This window comes from Carcharodon carcharias, chromosome 9, assembly GCF_017639515.1.
Source record: "Carcharodon carcharias isolate sCarCar2 chromosome 9, sCarCar2.pri, whole genome shotgun sequence".
Taxonomy (NCBI): Eukaryota; Metazoa; Chordata; class Chondrichthyes; order Lamniformes; family Lamnidae; genus Carcharodon; species Carcharodon carcharias.
In genome coordinates, this window is record NC_054475.1 from 98,947,739 (window position 1) to 98,967,537 (window position 19,799).

The 19,799-nt window shown below is 41.6% G+C and overlaps 1 protein-coding gene across 12 annotated transcripts in view; it reads right to left on the reverse strand.

The window, feature by feature from the left end:
- LOC121281982 (Krueppel-like factor 8) overlaps positions 1–19,799 on the reverse strand; it is a 192,994-nt gene that overhangs the window by 17,209 nt on the left and 155,986 nt on the right. For all 12 annotated transcript variants that reach the window (XM_041195283.1, XM_041195282.1, XM_041195286.1 and 9 more), the window contains 3 exons: positions 18,789–18,927; positions 18,230–18,283; positions 1,877–2,025 (listed from right to left, as the gene is read on the reverse strand). In XM_041195283.1, coding sequence (XP_041051217.1) covers positions 1,877–2,025; positions 18,230–18,283; positions 18,789–18,927 — 342 coding nt within the window. The remainder of the gene's footprint in view (positions 1–1,876; positions 2,026–18,229; positions 18,284–18,788; positions 18,928–19,799) is intronic.

A 19,799-nucleotide genomic window follows, 5' to 3' on the forward strand; every position in this document is an offset into this window, starting at 1 on the left:
ATAAATGTTACCTCCACCACCAACATATTATCACAATACCTGAAGACTTTAATGACCACAGATGTTTGCCTGGGTGAGTGAAGACCCAATTCACATTTGTACACCAAAAGAAGATAGCAGTAAGACTCACCTCCACACACATCACATTCTCATGTAAATTACTGAGTGAATGGAAAACTGAATATTCACAACACACTTCAGGAAACAGTAATACACATTTTTTAAACTACCATATCACTCTATATACTTTCAATGACTCAAACAAGACAGACATGTGTGACTGGAATAAAAACAAAGCCCTGAAAATACTCAGCAGATCTGGCAGCATCTGTGGAGAGAAACAAAGTTAACATTTCAGGTTGACGATCCTTGTCGTATGTGATTGGAAGTCAGAAGTGAACTGCCAGGAAAAGAATATTTGGTTGTCCATACTCATACTATGACTGAGGTGCCACATGTGTCCACTATGCTACACATGCCACCCTTTCTTAATCTGTGAACAATCATAGCCTCACCGCCCTATCCCGACCCAAAGCCCTTCCTGCCCTCAGCCCATCACATTAACCCACATAGTCCAGAACTGGCAAGTGGACTGCCAGTGACTGGGTATTCCAGTTGTCACAGGAACAGAACATTAATATGTCCCTTAATTAAATAAATTTGCAGATAATTGGCTACCAGCCACTTGCCGAAATGCGGTCGATCTGACCTTGACCTGTCCTCTTTGAAAGTGATTCTGGCTCAGGATTGTGGCAGGGAACTGGCATGACAGATGGTGGCGCTAAATTGTAGGTCCGCCTGCCTCTGCTCTGGAGCCCAACCTCAACTGAAAATTCAGCTCATGGCATCTAACATACTTGAGCACTCAGAAGGGAGGAGTTAGTTAGTGAGACAGTGGGCTTATCACTTGGTGAAACATGGATGCACTCCTGAGTGTGCAGACCTGGGAGTGAAAACAGCAGGAGTCACAAGCTGTTTCTCCACAGATAGAGAAGAATCAACTAGCATCGGTTGAGGTGCTTAAGGTCTCACGGGCCTGATCCTCAAAAGAAAAATAACACAGAAGCAGCAATCTTATGCAGGTAATGTTTCCATGCATGTGGAGTAGATGCTGGAAAAAGTCAAAAGGCAGCAGGGGGTCACACTCTCGCCTCTCAGTCAGCAGGTTCAAGCCTCACTTTAGAGACACAAGCATAAAATCACTTTAGTGGCAGTCCTTTGTCAATGATCCTTTTATCAGGAGGGACATCATCTCCCAGCTGGCTGGAGACAAACACCAATGGTACACTGATATGAAACTAAAGCCAGAAGGAGAGTTCTCCAGATGATGAATTCAGTATAGAAGTTTACTCAGTTAACCCATTATCAGATGGAATGCAGAACAACCGATCAAAATGTGAAGAAGGTAGATGCAATTTTAATTATTAAGAAACAGTGTAGGTGTTACCATGTACTGAAATATTAGGGTTTAATCCAGCAATGATTTTCCAAATCCAGCTCAGAATTTTAAGAAAGCAAGGCTTCCCACAGTGTGTAATTTAGAGGCTTGCATTGAGGTTGCAGTAGGCAGCATGCCCACCTTCTCAGTACCAGACTCTTGCAATGATCAACGTACTCAAAGGGCAATGGTGAATAAAAAGCACACAAACATCTACCTGGCATAAAAAACCCACCCCCACCAGTCCTCCAACCCCATGGCCATCGATATTCCTCTAGATACACTGCCGTCTGTTGTCACTTATTAGAAGATCTACATTGACAAGGTACTTCAAAAGCCTGGTCTTTGCCGGAAACCAACAGATAAGCCACTAACATAACTAGTCAAACTGGCTGGAATAAAACAGCTTGGATTCAGCACTTTGGGAGCCGCACCCACCTGTGTGGATCCTTCGATGTGCCTTCAAGTGAGAACTCTTTGTATACACCTTGTTGCAGCCCTCAAAGTCACACTGGTGTACACGCCTCCTTTTGGGGTCAGGCGACTCAGATCTTGGAAGTCGTCTTATTCCATGCATGCTCTGAGCACTATGATTGAGAGAAGTCAAAGGATGTAATGTTAGCATATAAAAGTGTACTATGTTTTGCTTTTTAAAAATATATTTTAAAATATTCTATTTCAAAAGATAATAACCTAATAATTATGGTTGAATTTTTCATTTCATGTTAATGGAAGTTTGTTTCCCTGGAGGACCAAAAGAGTGCCTTTATTATGTCTTATGGAGGAATAATACATGGAAGGCTCTTAAAAGTTTTATTTGAGTCTTCATATCAGCAACAATAAATTAATTAGATAAAATCCGAAATGCCCTTGTTTTCCTCCACTCATTAACAGGTGTCCGAAGGGCTACTGACCCTGGTCCCTGAGAAAAGGGAGAAAATTTGCATTGGTTTTGATTCTGGTTTATTATACGGAACTGAAGTTACACAAATATTCCGCATAGTGGGGCTACCAAAACAGCTCTGACTTCCAATGGATCAATAGTGCCACTAACAGGAATATAACTGTATTACAGCTTGCAGTCACAGCAAAAACGAACGGTTGCAAAAACGATACAAAAGTGAATGATCAATGTTAAGAAACAAGTTAGAAAGATAAACACTTTCAAAGGCTTGTTGTTTCCCTCAATGCAGCTTTTTTTCTTTTGGTATTCAATTTCTCCTGCATCTTAACTCTATATTCCAAACTATTTTTACAACTCTATTCCCAGCATTGAATCTTATTTCTTGGCTAGATCGTGGGGCAGGTAAGCTAATAAACAGAAGGAAACTTAGAAAGACCAGAAAAGCTGGCATATAAAGACACAGCCCTAAATAGGTCTTTAAAAAAAACACTTATGACATGTGAAAGCAGGATTTACACAGAATGTCGTAGGGCATAGGATTGTAAGTTAACCAACAGGTAACTTAAGAACGAAAGCCTGGAAGAGGAAGATGTGGAGGAACAAGATTGATTTTTCTAGAGAATGAGGCAATGCACTTGATAATTTTTGATACTTTAATTAGTGCATTTACCTGAACGTTGGCATCTTACATAAGCATTGGGAGCACAGATGAAAAGGATTCTATCTTGTTGAAAATTACTAATAGTTGTCATTTGGGGGAATGCATTATTTTTCCTTTAAGATTTTATTTCCTTCTGAAGCAGCAAATGACCTATTACTGGAAGAAAAAAGTTATTATCTTTTTAAATCATCCAATATCAAATGGGGGATTCAAACTCAAGCTTCAGATCATTTTCATTAGTGCATTAGACAACCGATTTGAATTTGCAATATTTCTTACAAATGTTGTTTCCCTAAGATGAGGGGCATTTTTCAAGGTCTGAGGGAATTTAGAACTTCTGCCTTCAAAATCTAGGCTAACATTAAACAGGTACAAACTTTACAAATGATGAGTTTCTAATTTTAGAACAGAAAGCAAAGTGATATTTTGATTTTCAAAAGGTCATTAAGGTCTAGGTTACCAACTCCAAGCTCCTCGTCTTTCTCTTCCCCACCCCATGAATGCTGCTATGACTTCCTCCTTCCTTACACCACCACCTACCACCACGGCCCCCCAACACCCTGAAGTGCCACTCCCAGCTTCTCCCCACCACTCCAATTTAGTTAGAAAAGATGAAGTACAGTTTTTGGTTCTAGTTTACCCACCATGTCTGCAGTGGTCCAAAATTTCTCTCAAAGCACTGCCAGAAGCATTTTTTTCCACTCCTGCAACCCACCACCCATCTCCCCCACAAAGGGCTTTGCCCTACTCTTTTGTCCTCTGCCCACCACCCCTCACCCGAGAAAGACCAGTGGTCCATCTTTGTCCCCCCAGCACTGTTACCAAATCCCTACCTCCTGGCAGATATGTTCTAATTGCCAATTCCGAGGTGGGCAAGAATTCACAATCTCTCATGAGCTTGTGATCCACAATCTACAAAGCTGTCCATCAGCAGCAAGTAACTTTGGAACTTGGGAAGGGGCTTGTCAAGTTCACTTTGCAACAAGAATGTTGTCACAATTACGGTACTGGAAAACACTGATGGCTATATGCAGCATGAACGGTTAACATGTTTATAACCGCCAGATTTCAACTAAATCAAATTCTGTAATGAGTTAGAAGTACATAATGCTGAGAAGCTAAGCAGCCCAGTTTAATTTACCCTACAGATTTTGGTTCTCCCTCCCTTCAGCTCACATTAGACCAGCAATCAACTAGATAGAAGCATCAACTTCCGCCCTTCCATTTCTCATTCCTTCTCCATTCTTCTGCCTCTGTCCTTCTTCAATTAACCTGCCATTAACCTTTGAGTCAATGGAAATTCCATTAAGGCAGGACACAAAACAGGCAGACAACCTGATCCCAGTTTCTCACTGGGCAGGTTAGGCTAAAGTTAAAGTTTTGTTTTATTGATTTTCTTCTCCAATTGGAAGAGACACGTGGGCGGAATTTTACAGCACTGTCGAGGTGGCTGGAAAATGAGGCTCCATCAAAACTCCACTGGACTTCAGTGGGACTGGAAGATCACGCTGGTGGGGCTTCCTGCTCCTCATCCCCCAAGCTAGACAAAAATGTCCATTGGCCCAGAACAGTGGCAAATTTGTTTGAAATTTGAGCCTCAAGGTTTTTTTTATGTGCATCATAAATGTTTACATCCTGTATTGTTACAGTATATCAGATTTTCCTGGGAAACTCTATTCTCCAAAGCTGTTCATGTACTGTCATCATTTCAGAAAGTGGCTTCAGAACAGGAAGTCTAGCCAAAACCCAAACAAGCGAGAGCTTCAATTCATATTGACATTGAAATGCTGAACTAGTTCTGTTCAATGGCTGCAGCATTTCATAAATATGTAAGCAAAAACCACTATAAACATAGACAATGCACAGTTAGGGACATAGAACATAGCAACAGGAGTAGGCCATTCAGCCTGCTCCACCATTCACTACAATCATGACTGAACATCCATTTCAATGCCTTTTTTCCACACAATCCCTATATCCCTTTATGTCATTGGTATTTAGAAATCTGTCAATTTCTGCTTTAAACCCCTCTGGGGTAGAGAATTCCAAAGATTCACAATGCTCTGAGTAAAAAAAATTCTCCTCATCTCGGTCCTAAGTGGTTTCCTCCTTATTCTGAAATTGTGTCCCCAGGTTCTAGACTCCCCAACCAGGCAAAACATCTTACCTGCATCTACCCTGTCTATTCCTTTAAGTATTTTGTAGGTTTCAATCACCTCTTTCTTTGAAACGCTAGAGAATATAGGCCCAGTTTCTTCAATCTCTCTTCATAGAACAGCACCCCCATCCCAGAAACAAGACAGGTGAACCTTCATTGCACTTCCACTATAGCAATATCCTGCCTAAGGTAAGGGGACTAAAACTGCACACAGTACTCCAGGTGCGGTCTAACCAAGGTTCTATACAATTGAAGGAGGATTTTGCTAATCCTGTACTCAAATCCTCTTGAGATAAAGGCTGACATACCATTAGACTTTCTAATTGCTTGCTGCACCTTTATGACAGCTTTCAGTGACTTATTGACGAGGATACCCAGGTCCCTTTGTACATCTACACTTTCTAATCTCTTTCCATTTAGGAAATACTCTGCACATCTGTTCCTCTGACCAAAGTGGATTATCTCACATTTTTCCACATTCTATTCCATCTGCCATGTTCTTGCCCATTCACTGAGTCTGTCCAAATCCCCATGAAGCCACTCTACATCTTGATCGCAACACACATTCCCACCTAGCTTTGTGTCATCTGAAAACTTGGAAATAATACATTTGGTCCCCACATCCAAATCATTGATATATATTGTGAACAGCTGGGGCCCAAGTACAGATCCTTGTGATTCCCCATTTGTCACTGCCTGCCAACGTGAGAATAATCCATTTATTCCTACTCTGTTTCCTGTCTATTAACCATTCCTTAATTCATGCCAGTATATTATCTCCTGTACCTGTCCACCATCTACAAGGCACAAGTCAGGAATGTGAGGTAATACTCTCCATTTGCCTGGACGAGTGCAGCTCTCACAACATTCAAGAAACTTGACACCATCCAGGTCAAAGCAACCTACTTGATTGGCATCCCCTCCACAAACATTCACTACCTCCAACACCGATGCACAGTGGCAGCAGTGTATACTGTCTACAGTGGCACCATCTACAAGATGCACTGCAGGAACTCCACAAGTCTCCTTTGACAGCACTTCCCAAACCCACAACCACTACCATCTAGAAGGACAAGGGCAGCAGATACATGGGAATATCACCACCTGAAAGCTCCACTCCAAGTCACTCACCATCCTGAGTTGGAACTATATCGCCGTTCCTTCAGTGTCACTGGGTCAAAATCCCTCCCTAACAGCACTGTGGGTGTAACTACACCACAGGGACTGCAGCGGTTCAAGAAGGTAGCTCACCACCACCTTCTCAAGGGCAATTAGAGATGGGCAATAAAAATGCTGGCTTAGCCAGCGACACCCAACATCCCATGAATGAATTTTTAAAATGCCACATACTTTTAATTTTGCTTACCAAACTCGTGTGGGGGATTTTATCGAAAGCCTTCTGAAAATCCTAAATTGAGCCAGACTGACTCATAAGGTCCAAGGTTCAATCCATAGTCTACAGCAAGTTCACTGATCTCAGTTGGGTAGCAAAAAGGATGCGACACCTGATTTTAGCACTCCCTGAATGAAAAGGGATAAAACAAGACTGCGAGGGATTTGAGACCTATCTTCATTTGTAAGTCGTAATAGAAACCATGTGGGTAGGCATATGACTAGCGTGGAACAAGCATGAATAATCTATCATTGCAAACTGCAAGCTCACTCATGAAGCATGGCCCTTGTGTAAGATACCAGAGGTAACCTCACCCAAGGAACCACACGACAGTATCAGTTAGTTACTCTAAGAAAGGAGGAAAGGAAAGAATAGAATAAGACAGCAGAGGTGACCTATCAAATATCTGATCTGCAAAGTCCAGAATTCCACTCAGCGATAATGAAACAAGACTGGTGAGAGCCTTCATGAAATAAATGAGGAACTGCATGTAAAAGTTAAAAATACAAACTGTAGTACTCAAGCTAAATTAATATTTTCAACTATTGTTAACACTTGTATAATCCTTGTACATTAACACTTGTTTTGCACTTCAAGGCGCCCGCAATACTGAAGATAAATAATTTGATTAACAGTTCAGAGTCTTTGGGGCAAAAACAAAAACTGCTGGAAAAACTCAGCAGGTCTAGCAGCATCTGTAGAGAGAGAAGGAGAGTTAATGTTGTGAGTCTATATGACTCTTCTTCAGAGCTTTTGTTTCAGATTTCCAGCATCTGCAGTATTTTGTTTTTATCTCAGAGTCTTTGGGGAATTAAGTTGACCTCCCTTAATGAGAAAGTATTCAATACTGATGCACTATGCCTCATCTTGGAGAGACAAAGTTATACATCTATGTAGACATGCACACAAGTACAAGCACCTACAATGCTACATTTCATTAGTTGATCACTAGTCTGTGCTGTAGCACAGTTACCTATTTCTAAGCAAACCTGTGCATGTGTTGCCCAATTCCAGCTTGACCACGCCCAATCTAAAGCTCATCAGAAGAGCTGCTATTGTATAAGGCTTCAAGTAGGACATTTCTAACATTAACACACCTATTGTTGGGAACTGTGATTAACAAATAAGCCCTGATTTTAAACCAACCTGCTCAGCGGGAACAGAACATTTTGAAATTTTGCAATGGTGACTGAGTGGAAGCTTCTACATTCCTGCCCTCCCCATTTTAACTACCAGAATTCAGTCAGCAGGTAGGTTGCCACTGGTGGGCAGAATTAAAATGTGAAGGTCACGGACTGAGGCTGTCACTGGCAGTGCCATAGTTTTACCTTGAAATCATGGGGGAGAGGGGTGTCCTTCAGTGCCAAACCCACCAGTATAAGGTGGAAGGAGATAGCAGAATGGCCTGAAGAGGTCAAGGTAATTTCCATTTTTAAAAAAGTTTGAGGATTTCTTGTGGACCAGCTCTGGTCTAAGAGACCCAGGGGTTAAAATGGCTAAGCCCATGGGGAACCCTCTCCCACCAGAGCCAGGTTAAAAATCAGGGTTGTGAAGACAATTACTAAAACAAGCAATTCCAGTGTTTTGTTTAACTCACTGCGTCACTCAGGCATGACGAAGATTATTAGAATTGAGTGTAGGCTATTCAGCCCATCGAGCCTGCTCCACCATTCAGTAAGATCATGACTGATCAGGTTGTGGCCTTAACTCCACTTTCCTATAACTGTTAACTCTCTTGTCAATCAAAAATCACTCAGCCTTGATTGTATTCAATGACTGAACCTCCCCTGCTCTCTGTGGAAGAGAATTCCAAACACTAACAACCCCCTGAGAGAAGAAACCTCCTTCTTAAACGGGAAACCCCTGGCATTTTAAACTGTGCCCACTTGTTCTAGATTCCCCCATGAAAAGAAACATACTCCCAGCATCTACCTTGTCAAGCCCCCTCAGAATCTTATATGTTTCATTAGGATCATCTTTCATTCCTGCAAACTCCAATGAGTATAGGCTCAATCTGCTCCACCTTTCCTCTTAAGACAACCTCTTCATCCCAGGAATCAGCCTAATGAACCTTCTCTGAACTGCTTTCAATGCAAGTTCGCCCCTCCTTAAATAAGACTACCAAAACTGTACAGAGTACTCCAGGTACAGTCGCACCAATGCCCTGGACAGCTGTAGCAAGACTTCCCTACTTATATACCCCTTCTTGCTTGCATAAAAAGGCCAACATTCCATTTGCCTTCCTAATTTCTTCCTGTACCTACATGCTAACCTTTTCTGATTTATATACAAGGTATTTTCATATACCCAGATCCCTTTGTATCACAGCATTCTGCAATCTCCCACTATTTAAATATTTTTCTGCTTTTCTATTCTTCCTGCCAAAGTGGACAGTGTCACATTTTCCCACATTATACTCCATCTGCCAAACTTCCGTCCATTCACTTAATTTGTCTATGTTCTTTGCAGACTCTTTATATTCTTCTCACAACTTGCTTCCCTACCTATCTTTGTATCAGCAGCAAATTTGGCTACAATACAATCTGTGCCTTCACCCAAGTCATTATTATAGATCATAAATAATTGAGGCCCCAGCACTGATCTATACGGCACTGCACTAAGTACAGTTTGCAAACCTGAAAATGACCCATTTATCCAGACTCTGTTTCCAATTAGTTCTCCAATCCGCTATCCATGCTAATATATCACCGCCACCACCATCAGCTATTATCTCATGCAGTAAACCTTTATGTGGCACCTTACCAAAGGCCTTTTGGAAATCCAAATACATTAATTCTACCGGTACCTCTTTATCTATCCTGCTTGTTACTTCCTCAAAGAATTCAAATAAATTTGTCAAACACGATTTCCCTTGCACAAAACCATGCTGACTCTAGCTGATTATTTTTTATTTTCTAAAGGTCCTGCTACTACCTCCTTAATAATAGATTCCAGCATTTTTCGAATGACAGATGTTAGACTAACTGACTTATAATTTCCTACTTTGTACCTCCCTACTTTCTTGATACTACATTTGCAGTTTTCCAAACAACTGATTCCAATTCCAGAATCTAGGGAATTTTGGTGGATTATAACCAATGCATCCACGATCTCTGCAGCCACCTAGGTTTCAGGCCATCAGGTCCAGGGTACTTGTCAGCCTTTAGTCCCATTAGTTTTCCTCATACATTTTCTCTAGTGATCGGAATTGCTTTCAGGTCCTCCTTTTTGCCTCAATTTTCTACTATTCTTGGAATGCTTTCTGTGCGTTCCATTGTAAGGACAGATACAAAGTACTTGTTCAAAGTCTCGTGTTTCCTATTATTAATTCCCCAGTCTCACCCACTGATGGACCAATGCTTACTATAGCTACTCTCTTCCTTTCTATATACTTACAGAAGTTCTTACTGTCTGTTAGTATATTTCTCGCTCATTTTGTCTCATACTCCCATTTTTTTTTTAGTCATCCTTTGCTAGTTTCCAAGATTTTCCCAATCTTCTGGGCTGCCATAATCTTTGCAGCACTGTGCATCTTTTCTTTCAATCTGATACCATCCTTAACTTCCTTGGAAAGCTACAATGGTGCATGCTTCTCTTGCTGTCTTTATTTCTTAATGGAATATATCTTTGCTAAAAGTTACAAAGTATCTCCTTAAATGTCTACAATTGCATCACTACCACCTTACCTTTTAAACCATTTTCCCCAGTCCACGTTAGCCAACTGTCTTCCCATCCTTGTAATTACCTTAAATAAGTTTACTGCACTAATTTCAAACTCAAATTTCATACCCTCAAGCTGAATGTGAATTCTATCAAGTATTGATCACTTTTACCTAGAGGATTCTTTACTGAGATTATTAATTAATCCTGTCTCAGTGTACATTACCAGGCCTTAAACAGCTTGTTGCCTGGTTGGCACCCGAACATATTGTTCAAAGAAACTGATTTGAATACACATCCTCCAGGCTACTTTTGCCAATATGATTCGTCCAATCTACATGAAGACTAAAATCTCTCACAATTATTGCAGTATCTTTCTTACAGGCCCCCATTCGTTCTTGTCCTATACTCTGTCCTACGGTGTAACTACTGTCAGGGGGCCTATAAACCACCCCCATCAATGACTTTGTTCCTTGTTATTTCTTATCTCCACCCAAACTGAATCTACATTTTGATCCCCCATACCAAGATGATTTCTCGCTACTGTACTGATCTCATCCTTTATTAACAGAGCCACCCCACCTCCTTTTCCTTTCTTCCAGTGCTTCCAAATGTCAAATACCTGTGAATATTCAGGTCCCAGCATGGTCACCTTGCAACCATAGGGAGAGCTTTCCCCCTGTCAGGGAGGTTATGCAGGGGTGGGTGTGGATCCGAGCGGCGCCCCCAATTGGGTCTGCGCCGCTATTTTATGTGTGCCGGCCAATTAGGGCCCGCACAGCATAACGTGCACCCGGAAATGCTGTGCGCTTCCAGTGCAGGCAGGGCGGGATTCCCTGAGTCGGGGCCTGTACTCTTTCGCGTATGCTTAAGTTTCAAAAATTTAAATAAAGAAAAAAAATTTTAAGACATGTCCCCTCATGTGACAGTTCACATGAGCTGGAACATGTCAATGCATTTTTATAGGAATTTTTATTCAATTTATAAACACTTCTTGAAACCTCTTCCCGCCCACGGATGAGATTCCATGAAAAATGTGAAAGCTGCCTGGGCTCTTCGCCTGCTCGCCAACTGCTTAATTAATTTTTAAAAGGTCTTAATAGGCCTTTGACAGTTTAGCAGGTGCGTAGCCAACTCGGCTGCACGCCTGCCGAACTGAAAATCTAAATGACGTGTGGTGACGTTGGGACACACACCCGTCAGCCCGTGTCATTTTACACCTTGTCGAACAGGCCCTGCCCCCGCTCACTGAGCTGAAAATTCTCCTCCATGTCTCCGTAATCGCTATCATATCATACTCCTTTATTTCTATTTGTGCTATCAATTCATTCATCTTGTTAAGAATGCTGTGTGTATTCAGAAATAGAGCCCTTAATTCTGTATTTTTACCATTTTTCCCTAATCTGACCTCATTTGCTGGTGCGCTCATATCTGTACGCTCTGACCCTGTCACACTCTGGTTATCATTACCCACATTGCTACTCTGCATTATTGCTTTGTCCGCTTTCAACTTTCCAAATCTCCCCTCACATGAATCCTCCTCCCCACTAGTTTGGTTTAAAACCCTCTCTACAGTCCTAGTTTTACAATTCACCAATGTGGTTCAGGTTGTCCCACTGGTACAGCCCCCTCTTTCCTCAGTATTGGTGCCAGTGTCCCATGAACTGAAACCCATTTCTCTCACACCAATCTTTGATCCACATGTTCAAATCTTTGATCTTATTTACCCTATGCCAATCTGTTCATGGTTCAGGGTAGCAATCCAGAGATTATTATCGTAGAGGTTCTGTTTTTAAGTTTTGTCTCACACAAACTAGGTCAACGGCTATTTTGTCTCCCTCTCCAAACTCCTCTCCAGCCCTGAGGAGATGTCCTTAATCTTGGCTCAGGGCAGGCAGCACAGCCTTTGGAACTTACAATTTGGCTACAAAGAGCAGTGTCTATACCCCTAACTATAATGTCCCTTACTACACCTACATTACTTTTTACTCCCTCAACTTGAATGGTTCCTTGGGCCATGGGGTCAGTTTACTCATCCTTCCTGCAGTCCCTGCTCTCATCCACTCACATTGCAAGGACCTCAACTCTGATGGACAATTGAAAGGGCTGAGGCTCCTCCATGAGGGGCCTAGAAAGGGTAGACAGGAAAGACTTGTTTCCCCTGGCTGAGGGGTCAATTACCAGGGGACATACATTTAAAGGTGATTGGTAGAAGGATTAGAGGGTACATGAGGAAAAGCTTTTTCACCCAGAGGGTGGTGGGCGTCTGGAATTCACTGCCTAAGTTGGTGTTGAGGCTGAAACACAACTTATTTATAAGGTACCTGGATCTGCACCTGAAGTGCTGTAACCTGCAAGGCTACGGACCAGGGCTGGAAAGTAGAATTAAAATGAGTGTCTAGTTCCTTTTTTCTCTTTTTGGCCGGCGCTGACATGATGGGCTGAATGGCCTCTTTCTGCACTGTTACTTTTCTCTGGTTCTAAGGTCCTAAAAGAAGTAGGAAAAAGGTGGAAGAAGAGAACCATCACTCATAAGCACAGAGGTTGGTTTTATTTATTTTCAGTCATGGGTGAGCTTGTCAAATAAACAAAGCCACCCATAAGAACATACTTTAAAAAAAAACTTGATAATAAATAATTTTCTCCACAGCTTCAAGACTTTGCTCCAACGTAATTAGATGGGTGGATCTGAGCAGCCTGTCTCAGAGCTCTTTGCGATGGCTCCATTTCCTCTCTGAAGAAATGTCCCTGAAAAGAGATCCCTGTAACCATTTCACATGGAAGGCTACATGTGTGCTTGTGCAAAACATTCTGACTGCACAATGAAGACATCAACTGGTGATGAATCACAGAGAACTTCTTATAAATTAAGGTCCAACATTTCATGCAATCCTCCTCAGACAATCTGGTGAAACACTAGGATGGCATTCTATTCTGCAACTTACAGAAGTCAAAGACATTTGTCTTAGGTGATATCCAGAGATGAGCCACACTGATAATATTTTACATCACTTCGTCACGGACGAACTTAACTGAAGTCAGCTTGACATAAAATCTCCATACAGCATGTTTCCTTGGTATAAATCCCCTTACCCCATGCGCAACATTGACACACGTACAGTATAACAGGGCTTTTTCTGTGGCCACAAGGACTATATGTGGATTCAAAGGGGTTTGTCAGAACCAAGGTAGATCAATCTATTTTCTCCCACAAGTAGTTGGAGGCAAAAGCATTGGGTTGAGACAAAAGCTCCAGCTTGAGGAAGAATTCTCAAGCTGGGTTACAAGTTAGAATTATGGTCGTTTATGGTCAATAGCCAGAAGATTTAGTCTAATGAGAGAATTGAACTATTGTAGTGACCAGAACAATAATACACAAGAGCATGCACATACTCTCAATTTTTCTTTTTCTCTTCTCCCTCTCTTCCTTGTCAGGAGAGGTTCTTTTTAGATTCAGAGGCGATTTCATTGACTAATCCACATTAACTGAACGGACTGACATAAAACGACACAGAGAACTTTAATTAAAGAGTAAGGATCCCTGCTGCCTGCCCAGTGACAACTGTATCTGTACCAGGAAAGGCATGCTGGAGGCAGTCTCAAATTGCAGTAGAGGGTAGTTCATTTGATCGAACTTCGATATTGAATGACTGAAATACCATTCTTAAAAAATCAGCCTGGAGACAAATTGTCAAAGGATTTTATTATATTTACAAAATCATCATTCTTTGCTAAACTGAAACAACACTACCAGCAGGGGGCACCAAGGTGCTCCACCAACAGCAATTTTTTTTCCCGACTTGGTAATACACGATTAAATCAGCTCTAGCGCACAGACGACAAACAGACTAACCTCCTTATGAAGTAACTTGGCCAGCAGCCTGCTTCCTGCTGTTTCGCTGCATATAGCCTAAGCTGCACACAGACACTTGCGCAACATGTTTATCCAGGAAGGCCATTTCAGTTGGCAAGGGTAAGCTAACACCAGCCCTTCCCCTTCCCTACTGGGTGTGGGCAGTTTGAAAACCCAAAACCTGTTTCAGTTTTTGAACTCGAACCTTGTTTAGTTTTTCCAGAGTGTTACAAGTAAACTAAAAAAACTGCAAAAATACAGTCAAAAACATAAGCTTTCACCTGGATTCTGCAGGTGGGGGAGCTGATAAAATAGGAGATGATTTACTAAAACTGACCTGGAGAATGATGCTAAAAAAGACTGATGCTAAAAATAGAAATGGAGGAGTGTAAGTTGGTGTCTAGAAATTGGGACATGGTCCAAGGGGATGCCCTGAATCATGGAGTTTTCTGATGAACCCTTTCAATTGTGTTTTCAGTGACATTTTTTTTTAAACTACAGAATTCAGTCTTCATAGTCTTTGACTCAAGTTATTGTATTATCCTTACACATGTCATATGTTTTGTGTGTGTGTGCGCGCGCGCACGAAAGCCACGGTGTGACAATTGGGTGTGGCGTACCGTGACATGATAATTGAAGCCTGCTGAATCGGAACAAGGTGGGGCAAGCAAGCACTGTGCATTGGGGCATGACAGGCATCACAGTGCAGGCTCACTACAGAAGCTAAACAACAGAATCTTGAGAGTAAACACCACATGATAATTACAGCGGACAGCCAATGTCACAATCCCTGAGATATCTAATTCACTTCTCTGCCATATTATTTCTGTCATATGTAACACACATGTAAATTTATTTCCATAACACAGTTTTAAGTCCTTGGGAGCAATGTCTTGAGATAGTACAAATCGCTTCCCTATCTGCAGCCATCTTTAGTATAGTTCTGGGACAAGGGGGCAAGGAATTCAACTCTACTGTGGAGCTGGGTCGAAAGGGGTGATGTCAGGAAGCACTTCTTCACACTAAGGTCAGTGGAAATCTGAAGCTCTCCCTCTCTTAGAGGCTAGGTAACTCAAAACTTTCAAAGTAAATGGATACATTTTTGTTAGGTAAGGATGTTAAAGAATATAGAACCCAAGGCTGGTAAATGGAGCTGAGATACAGATCAGCCATGATCTTAATTGAATGGCAGATTAAAGGGCCAAATGGCCTTCTCCTATTCCTATTTTCCTAACTGAGTACTGCCTATTTTCTCATACTTTTTTGCATCAATTCCTCAAATAAACAGGGTGGGGGGAAATTAGTGTGATTATTTCAATTTTGTTCAGTTTCACGAGATTTCACAAGGCCATTTTCTGATACATTCTGTTGCATTTATTTTCTCCTTTCATCTCAGGTTAGTTCTGGGTAGCTGCACCATCCGGTTTGGCTGGAAGTGCACACACATCTGCAGTAGACACACCCTACTTTGCCCAAAGACCCTAACTCTCAAAAACCCCCAGTCACACATACTCAGTTAAGATTAGGTGAGAATCAACTGAGGGCTGCCTTTGTCTCCAGGGTGATAAAATAATGCACAGCAGTGTTAGACTAATCTTGCCTTATCTACCCCACCAGCCAATCACCAATGTGTATCTAATTGCTTGGGAGTGTCTATACCGCTGTCTTGTGATCCTCTCCCATTGAAAAGTGCAGGTTCACCTCCAATGCCTCCACATTTCAAGAACCTCCCACAACCAACCATCCTAGCTTGAAAAAGAAGAATGGCTATTTCTCTGAGTTATTAGAGAGCTGCTGGCATTCACTAAACCATATCCTAGTGTTAATCAGCACATTCAAGGAAGGTACAAATGGGAAGAAATTGGGTGCAGGGGAAGTAGGGCATGTAAGAAGAAATCAAAATATGTTTTTTTTAAAAAAATAGGGAAACCAAGCTGACAAATTGCAACATTACGGACGGTAAATAATTTTGTTTGAAGGTGGCCTCATACTAGACTGGGGTTTCATCCCATTTCATTAGTAAAATGGATATTGTTTAAAGAGAGGCTTAGTAATGACTCCGTAGTTGCTACCATCATGCGTTTCCAAGACAACTACCATTTGAGATGCAGAATTCTATATTTAGTAATTTTTTTTAAATAATGCACTCACATTAACACTGTTGGCCATGGACTGACACAGAATCACAGGGTTTACAACACAGGTGAAATATTCGAGCTTATGCTCGCACTTCAGCTGGAGCTGTCAAATCTTTTTTATTCATTCATGGGTTGTGGGCTTCATGGAGAAGGCCAGCATTTATTGCTCATCCCTTATTGCCTTCAAGGAGGTAGTGGTGTGCTTCTTTCTTGAAGCTGGAGTTCAAGTGCACCCACAGTGCCATTGGGGAGGCAGTTCCAAGATTTTAAGCCAGCTACAATTAAGGTAACAGTGATATTATTCCAAGTCAGGATGGTGTGTGACATGAAGAGAATGTACAAGCCGTGGTGTTCCAACACGCCTGCTTCTCTTGTTCTTCTATACCATAGAGGTCATGGGTTTGGAAGGAATCTAATCTCACTTGCCCACATTTTCCTCACATGTTCCTTTATATTCATCCTCTTCAAATATTTCTCCAACATACTTTGGATATTCTGAGTTTGTGCTACTGGCGGGTAGGCACTCAAGGGTATGCTGCCATCTTGATCTTGAAAATTAATGGTAGGATTGCACTTTCCATTTCCCAGTGCAAAAACTCCTCCAAGGCAGAGCAGATTATGATAAATCATTCCTATGGTGTCTGCCTCGATACCTACTTGGGTGTCCTGGATGCCATGGAGCAAAGATCAGCTTAACACACGCATTCTCAAAACCTCAACTCCAATATTATTATTCTCCCAGAAACTGGTAAATTGACTTTACGGGAATCCATGTGATTGAACTCTTCTGCAGGTTATATAGGTTAACTAGTCAAGGGAAGAATATTTTTAAAAAGCAGAATGGCTCACTGTAAGCCTCAGTTTGCAAAGGCACTGCATGCTGTGGCACCACACCACATGGCTCCATAGTCGATCCTTATAATATGCGTCAAAGGTTGATCTGAGCTTGGAACACAACACTGGTCATGGTATTCCTTGGCTAGGAATGGGGAGGGACAGATACTATATTATGCGAACCCCATAATTTTAGTAGTATATTAGTGAAGTTCTACAAATAATCTCATAATAATGAGACTGTTATTACTACCAATGCTACTCACAGGTTAGCTCAACATCTGAGCACTAACAACCTAAGAGTATTATTTAAATATATAATTGGTAACAAAAAAAACAGTAAATTACTCTGTAGACTAATTTATAAAAGAGTCTATTAAATCATGTGACTATAATAAGGACAGTTCCAGGCTGAGAGCACTGTATTATCCCATGAATCTTCACTTTTTCAATCTTTTGTCCCAAATTTCTTCCCTCCTCACCTGAAGGTGCTGACTCATTACACAGGTATGACTCCATGGGTGACAGTTGTTCTCCAGGCTCTCTCAAAGTAGTTTTTATTCATGCGAGCCTCAATAATTAATGTCAATAGATTATCTGACTGCAGAGTCATCTTAGAGCAGTTCATTCTGCCCAATATCTGTAAACAGGGGCTTCCAGCAGGAATTACTATATAGCAAATCAACAGAAAGAAACATGTCTGTTTTTTCCTTAGATGATCCAGGGAATCCTGCACCAAAAGTAATGCCCTAGCAATTGACCTGATTGAGATCAGTTAACTCAGTGTTGATTGAGGATTGAATTTGCAATCTTTCTGAGCTCCATCATTTCTAATTCTATTTGTTCTTCTCTTCCATGTCCACAATGTCCCTGTTAATACCTATAGCCCTATACATTATTTCGTTGTTGAGACAAGAAATAGTGAGCAGCTCACTTTAGCCTGTTCTCCAACGGTTGTCTCTAACTTTCACAATGAAAAAGTTCCTGGCCTTTGCTTTGTACATGACATCAACTGTGAACCAAGATCCCATAATGTGGGAGTCAGTACAAATGTTAAGCTTTCAGTGGAACATTACCTCCTGTCAACAGGTTATATCCATGGTTGTTATAAACATATAACAAACAGAGAGCTACAACAAAACAGCCACTGCCCCTGGTTATTACCTTCACAGCCTGCCCTAAACACTCACCCATACGGATCGTCCAGCAGCCGGGTCGGATCAATATGCCACACCGAGTCCTCCCTAGGGAAATAGAAGCAAGTAACTCTGCTCAGTTACTTCTATCATGCTTTTCAGCACAACGCACACACAATACACTGTAGACATCCTGCAACCAAGGAATTCTCAAAAAATAAATATGCTTACACCATCACTGCGGTTCCCAAGAAGTTGCACCCACAAAGAAGCCAGTTATGTTTACAAGGTTTGGTGTTCTTGTGGTCCCATAATGAGGTCAACACTGGGCTTGTTCTGGTTAGGGAACCACTAATAGATTCTCCAGGAATTTCAGGTACAAGCACAATGTAGTGCCCAAATGATATAGAGTACAAATGCATGGCAGAGACTAGACCATGTGGCAGTATACACCAATTAATTCACACTGCAACAGGTAACTGAAGGTGAGCCACTGCCACTATTAACCACTAAAGCAGAACACAATGGTCTGGCATGCAATCTTGATAGTTGAGATTTTGTAATAATTATAACAGTAAAGCAGAAGGCAGCAGCACACGGTGTGAATACTTACTCCCGCATAGCCCCCGATAGGTTGAGAATGGCAGAGCTGCTCTCATGAATGCTGTCGAAGGATATGTTAGGTGAGTCATCGTCTTCCTCGCTGTCAGTTTTAGTCTCCATAGGGGACATGGGACTCTGATCAATCCTCACTGCAAAGACCAAAAGCAATTGCACAGTGAGACAGATTGTAACAAATAGATACACAAATCCCAATGGCTTTGTATTTTGCTGAAAACTGATATGATCCAGTGAACAACTTCACTAACCTATTTTTCACAGAGACTCAAACTTGTGGATTTTCTCAATTTCTTCAGCCTTCCTTTCCTCCCAAGCTCTCGAAAATAAATCTGTCACCTAAACCTTATTTCCTGAATGATCTCATCTTCTCTCCTACTGTTACTGCACTGTAAGGATGTCCCTATACTTCCTAACTTTGTTAGATATGCTATTTAGCAGGGACAGGACTGTCACAACATGTATTACTCTGCTGCTCAGGTGAGGAGGCAGCTAAACTTGTGAGGTCACAAGATCTTATTGTTGTAGAAAGTCATAAGGAGAGGTTGATTGTTCCTCTGCAGAGTCACAGTGCCCAAGGGCAGAAAATCCAGCAGGAAATGGCTGGCTTTAACCTGCTCCATATGTGACACTTCGAAGTGAGATATATCTGAAGTGCAGTGTTTGGCAGATGGTGGGCACACAGACAGAAAATCTTTACACATAAAGACTTGTAGGTAGATATAATTTAGAGCTACCAGGGTCATATAAGTCAGTTAAGATCAACTGTTGAATGGTCCTCTGAAGATTCCTGTTAACTTTACCTTCTCTTTTTGGCATTCATTTTTAATGGTGAAAGAAAAATAAGCCAGTATCAGGTTCATTCACAACAGAAAACACTCATCCTACTCAGTCAGACACAGACAGACAGACAGAGAGAGAGGCTGGTGAGCCTAGAGGAATTTCTTCACACAGTGGGTGGTGAATCTTTGGAATTCTCTGCCCAGAGGGCTGTGGAAGCTCAATC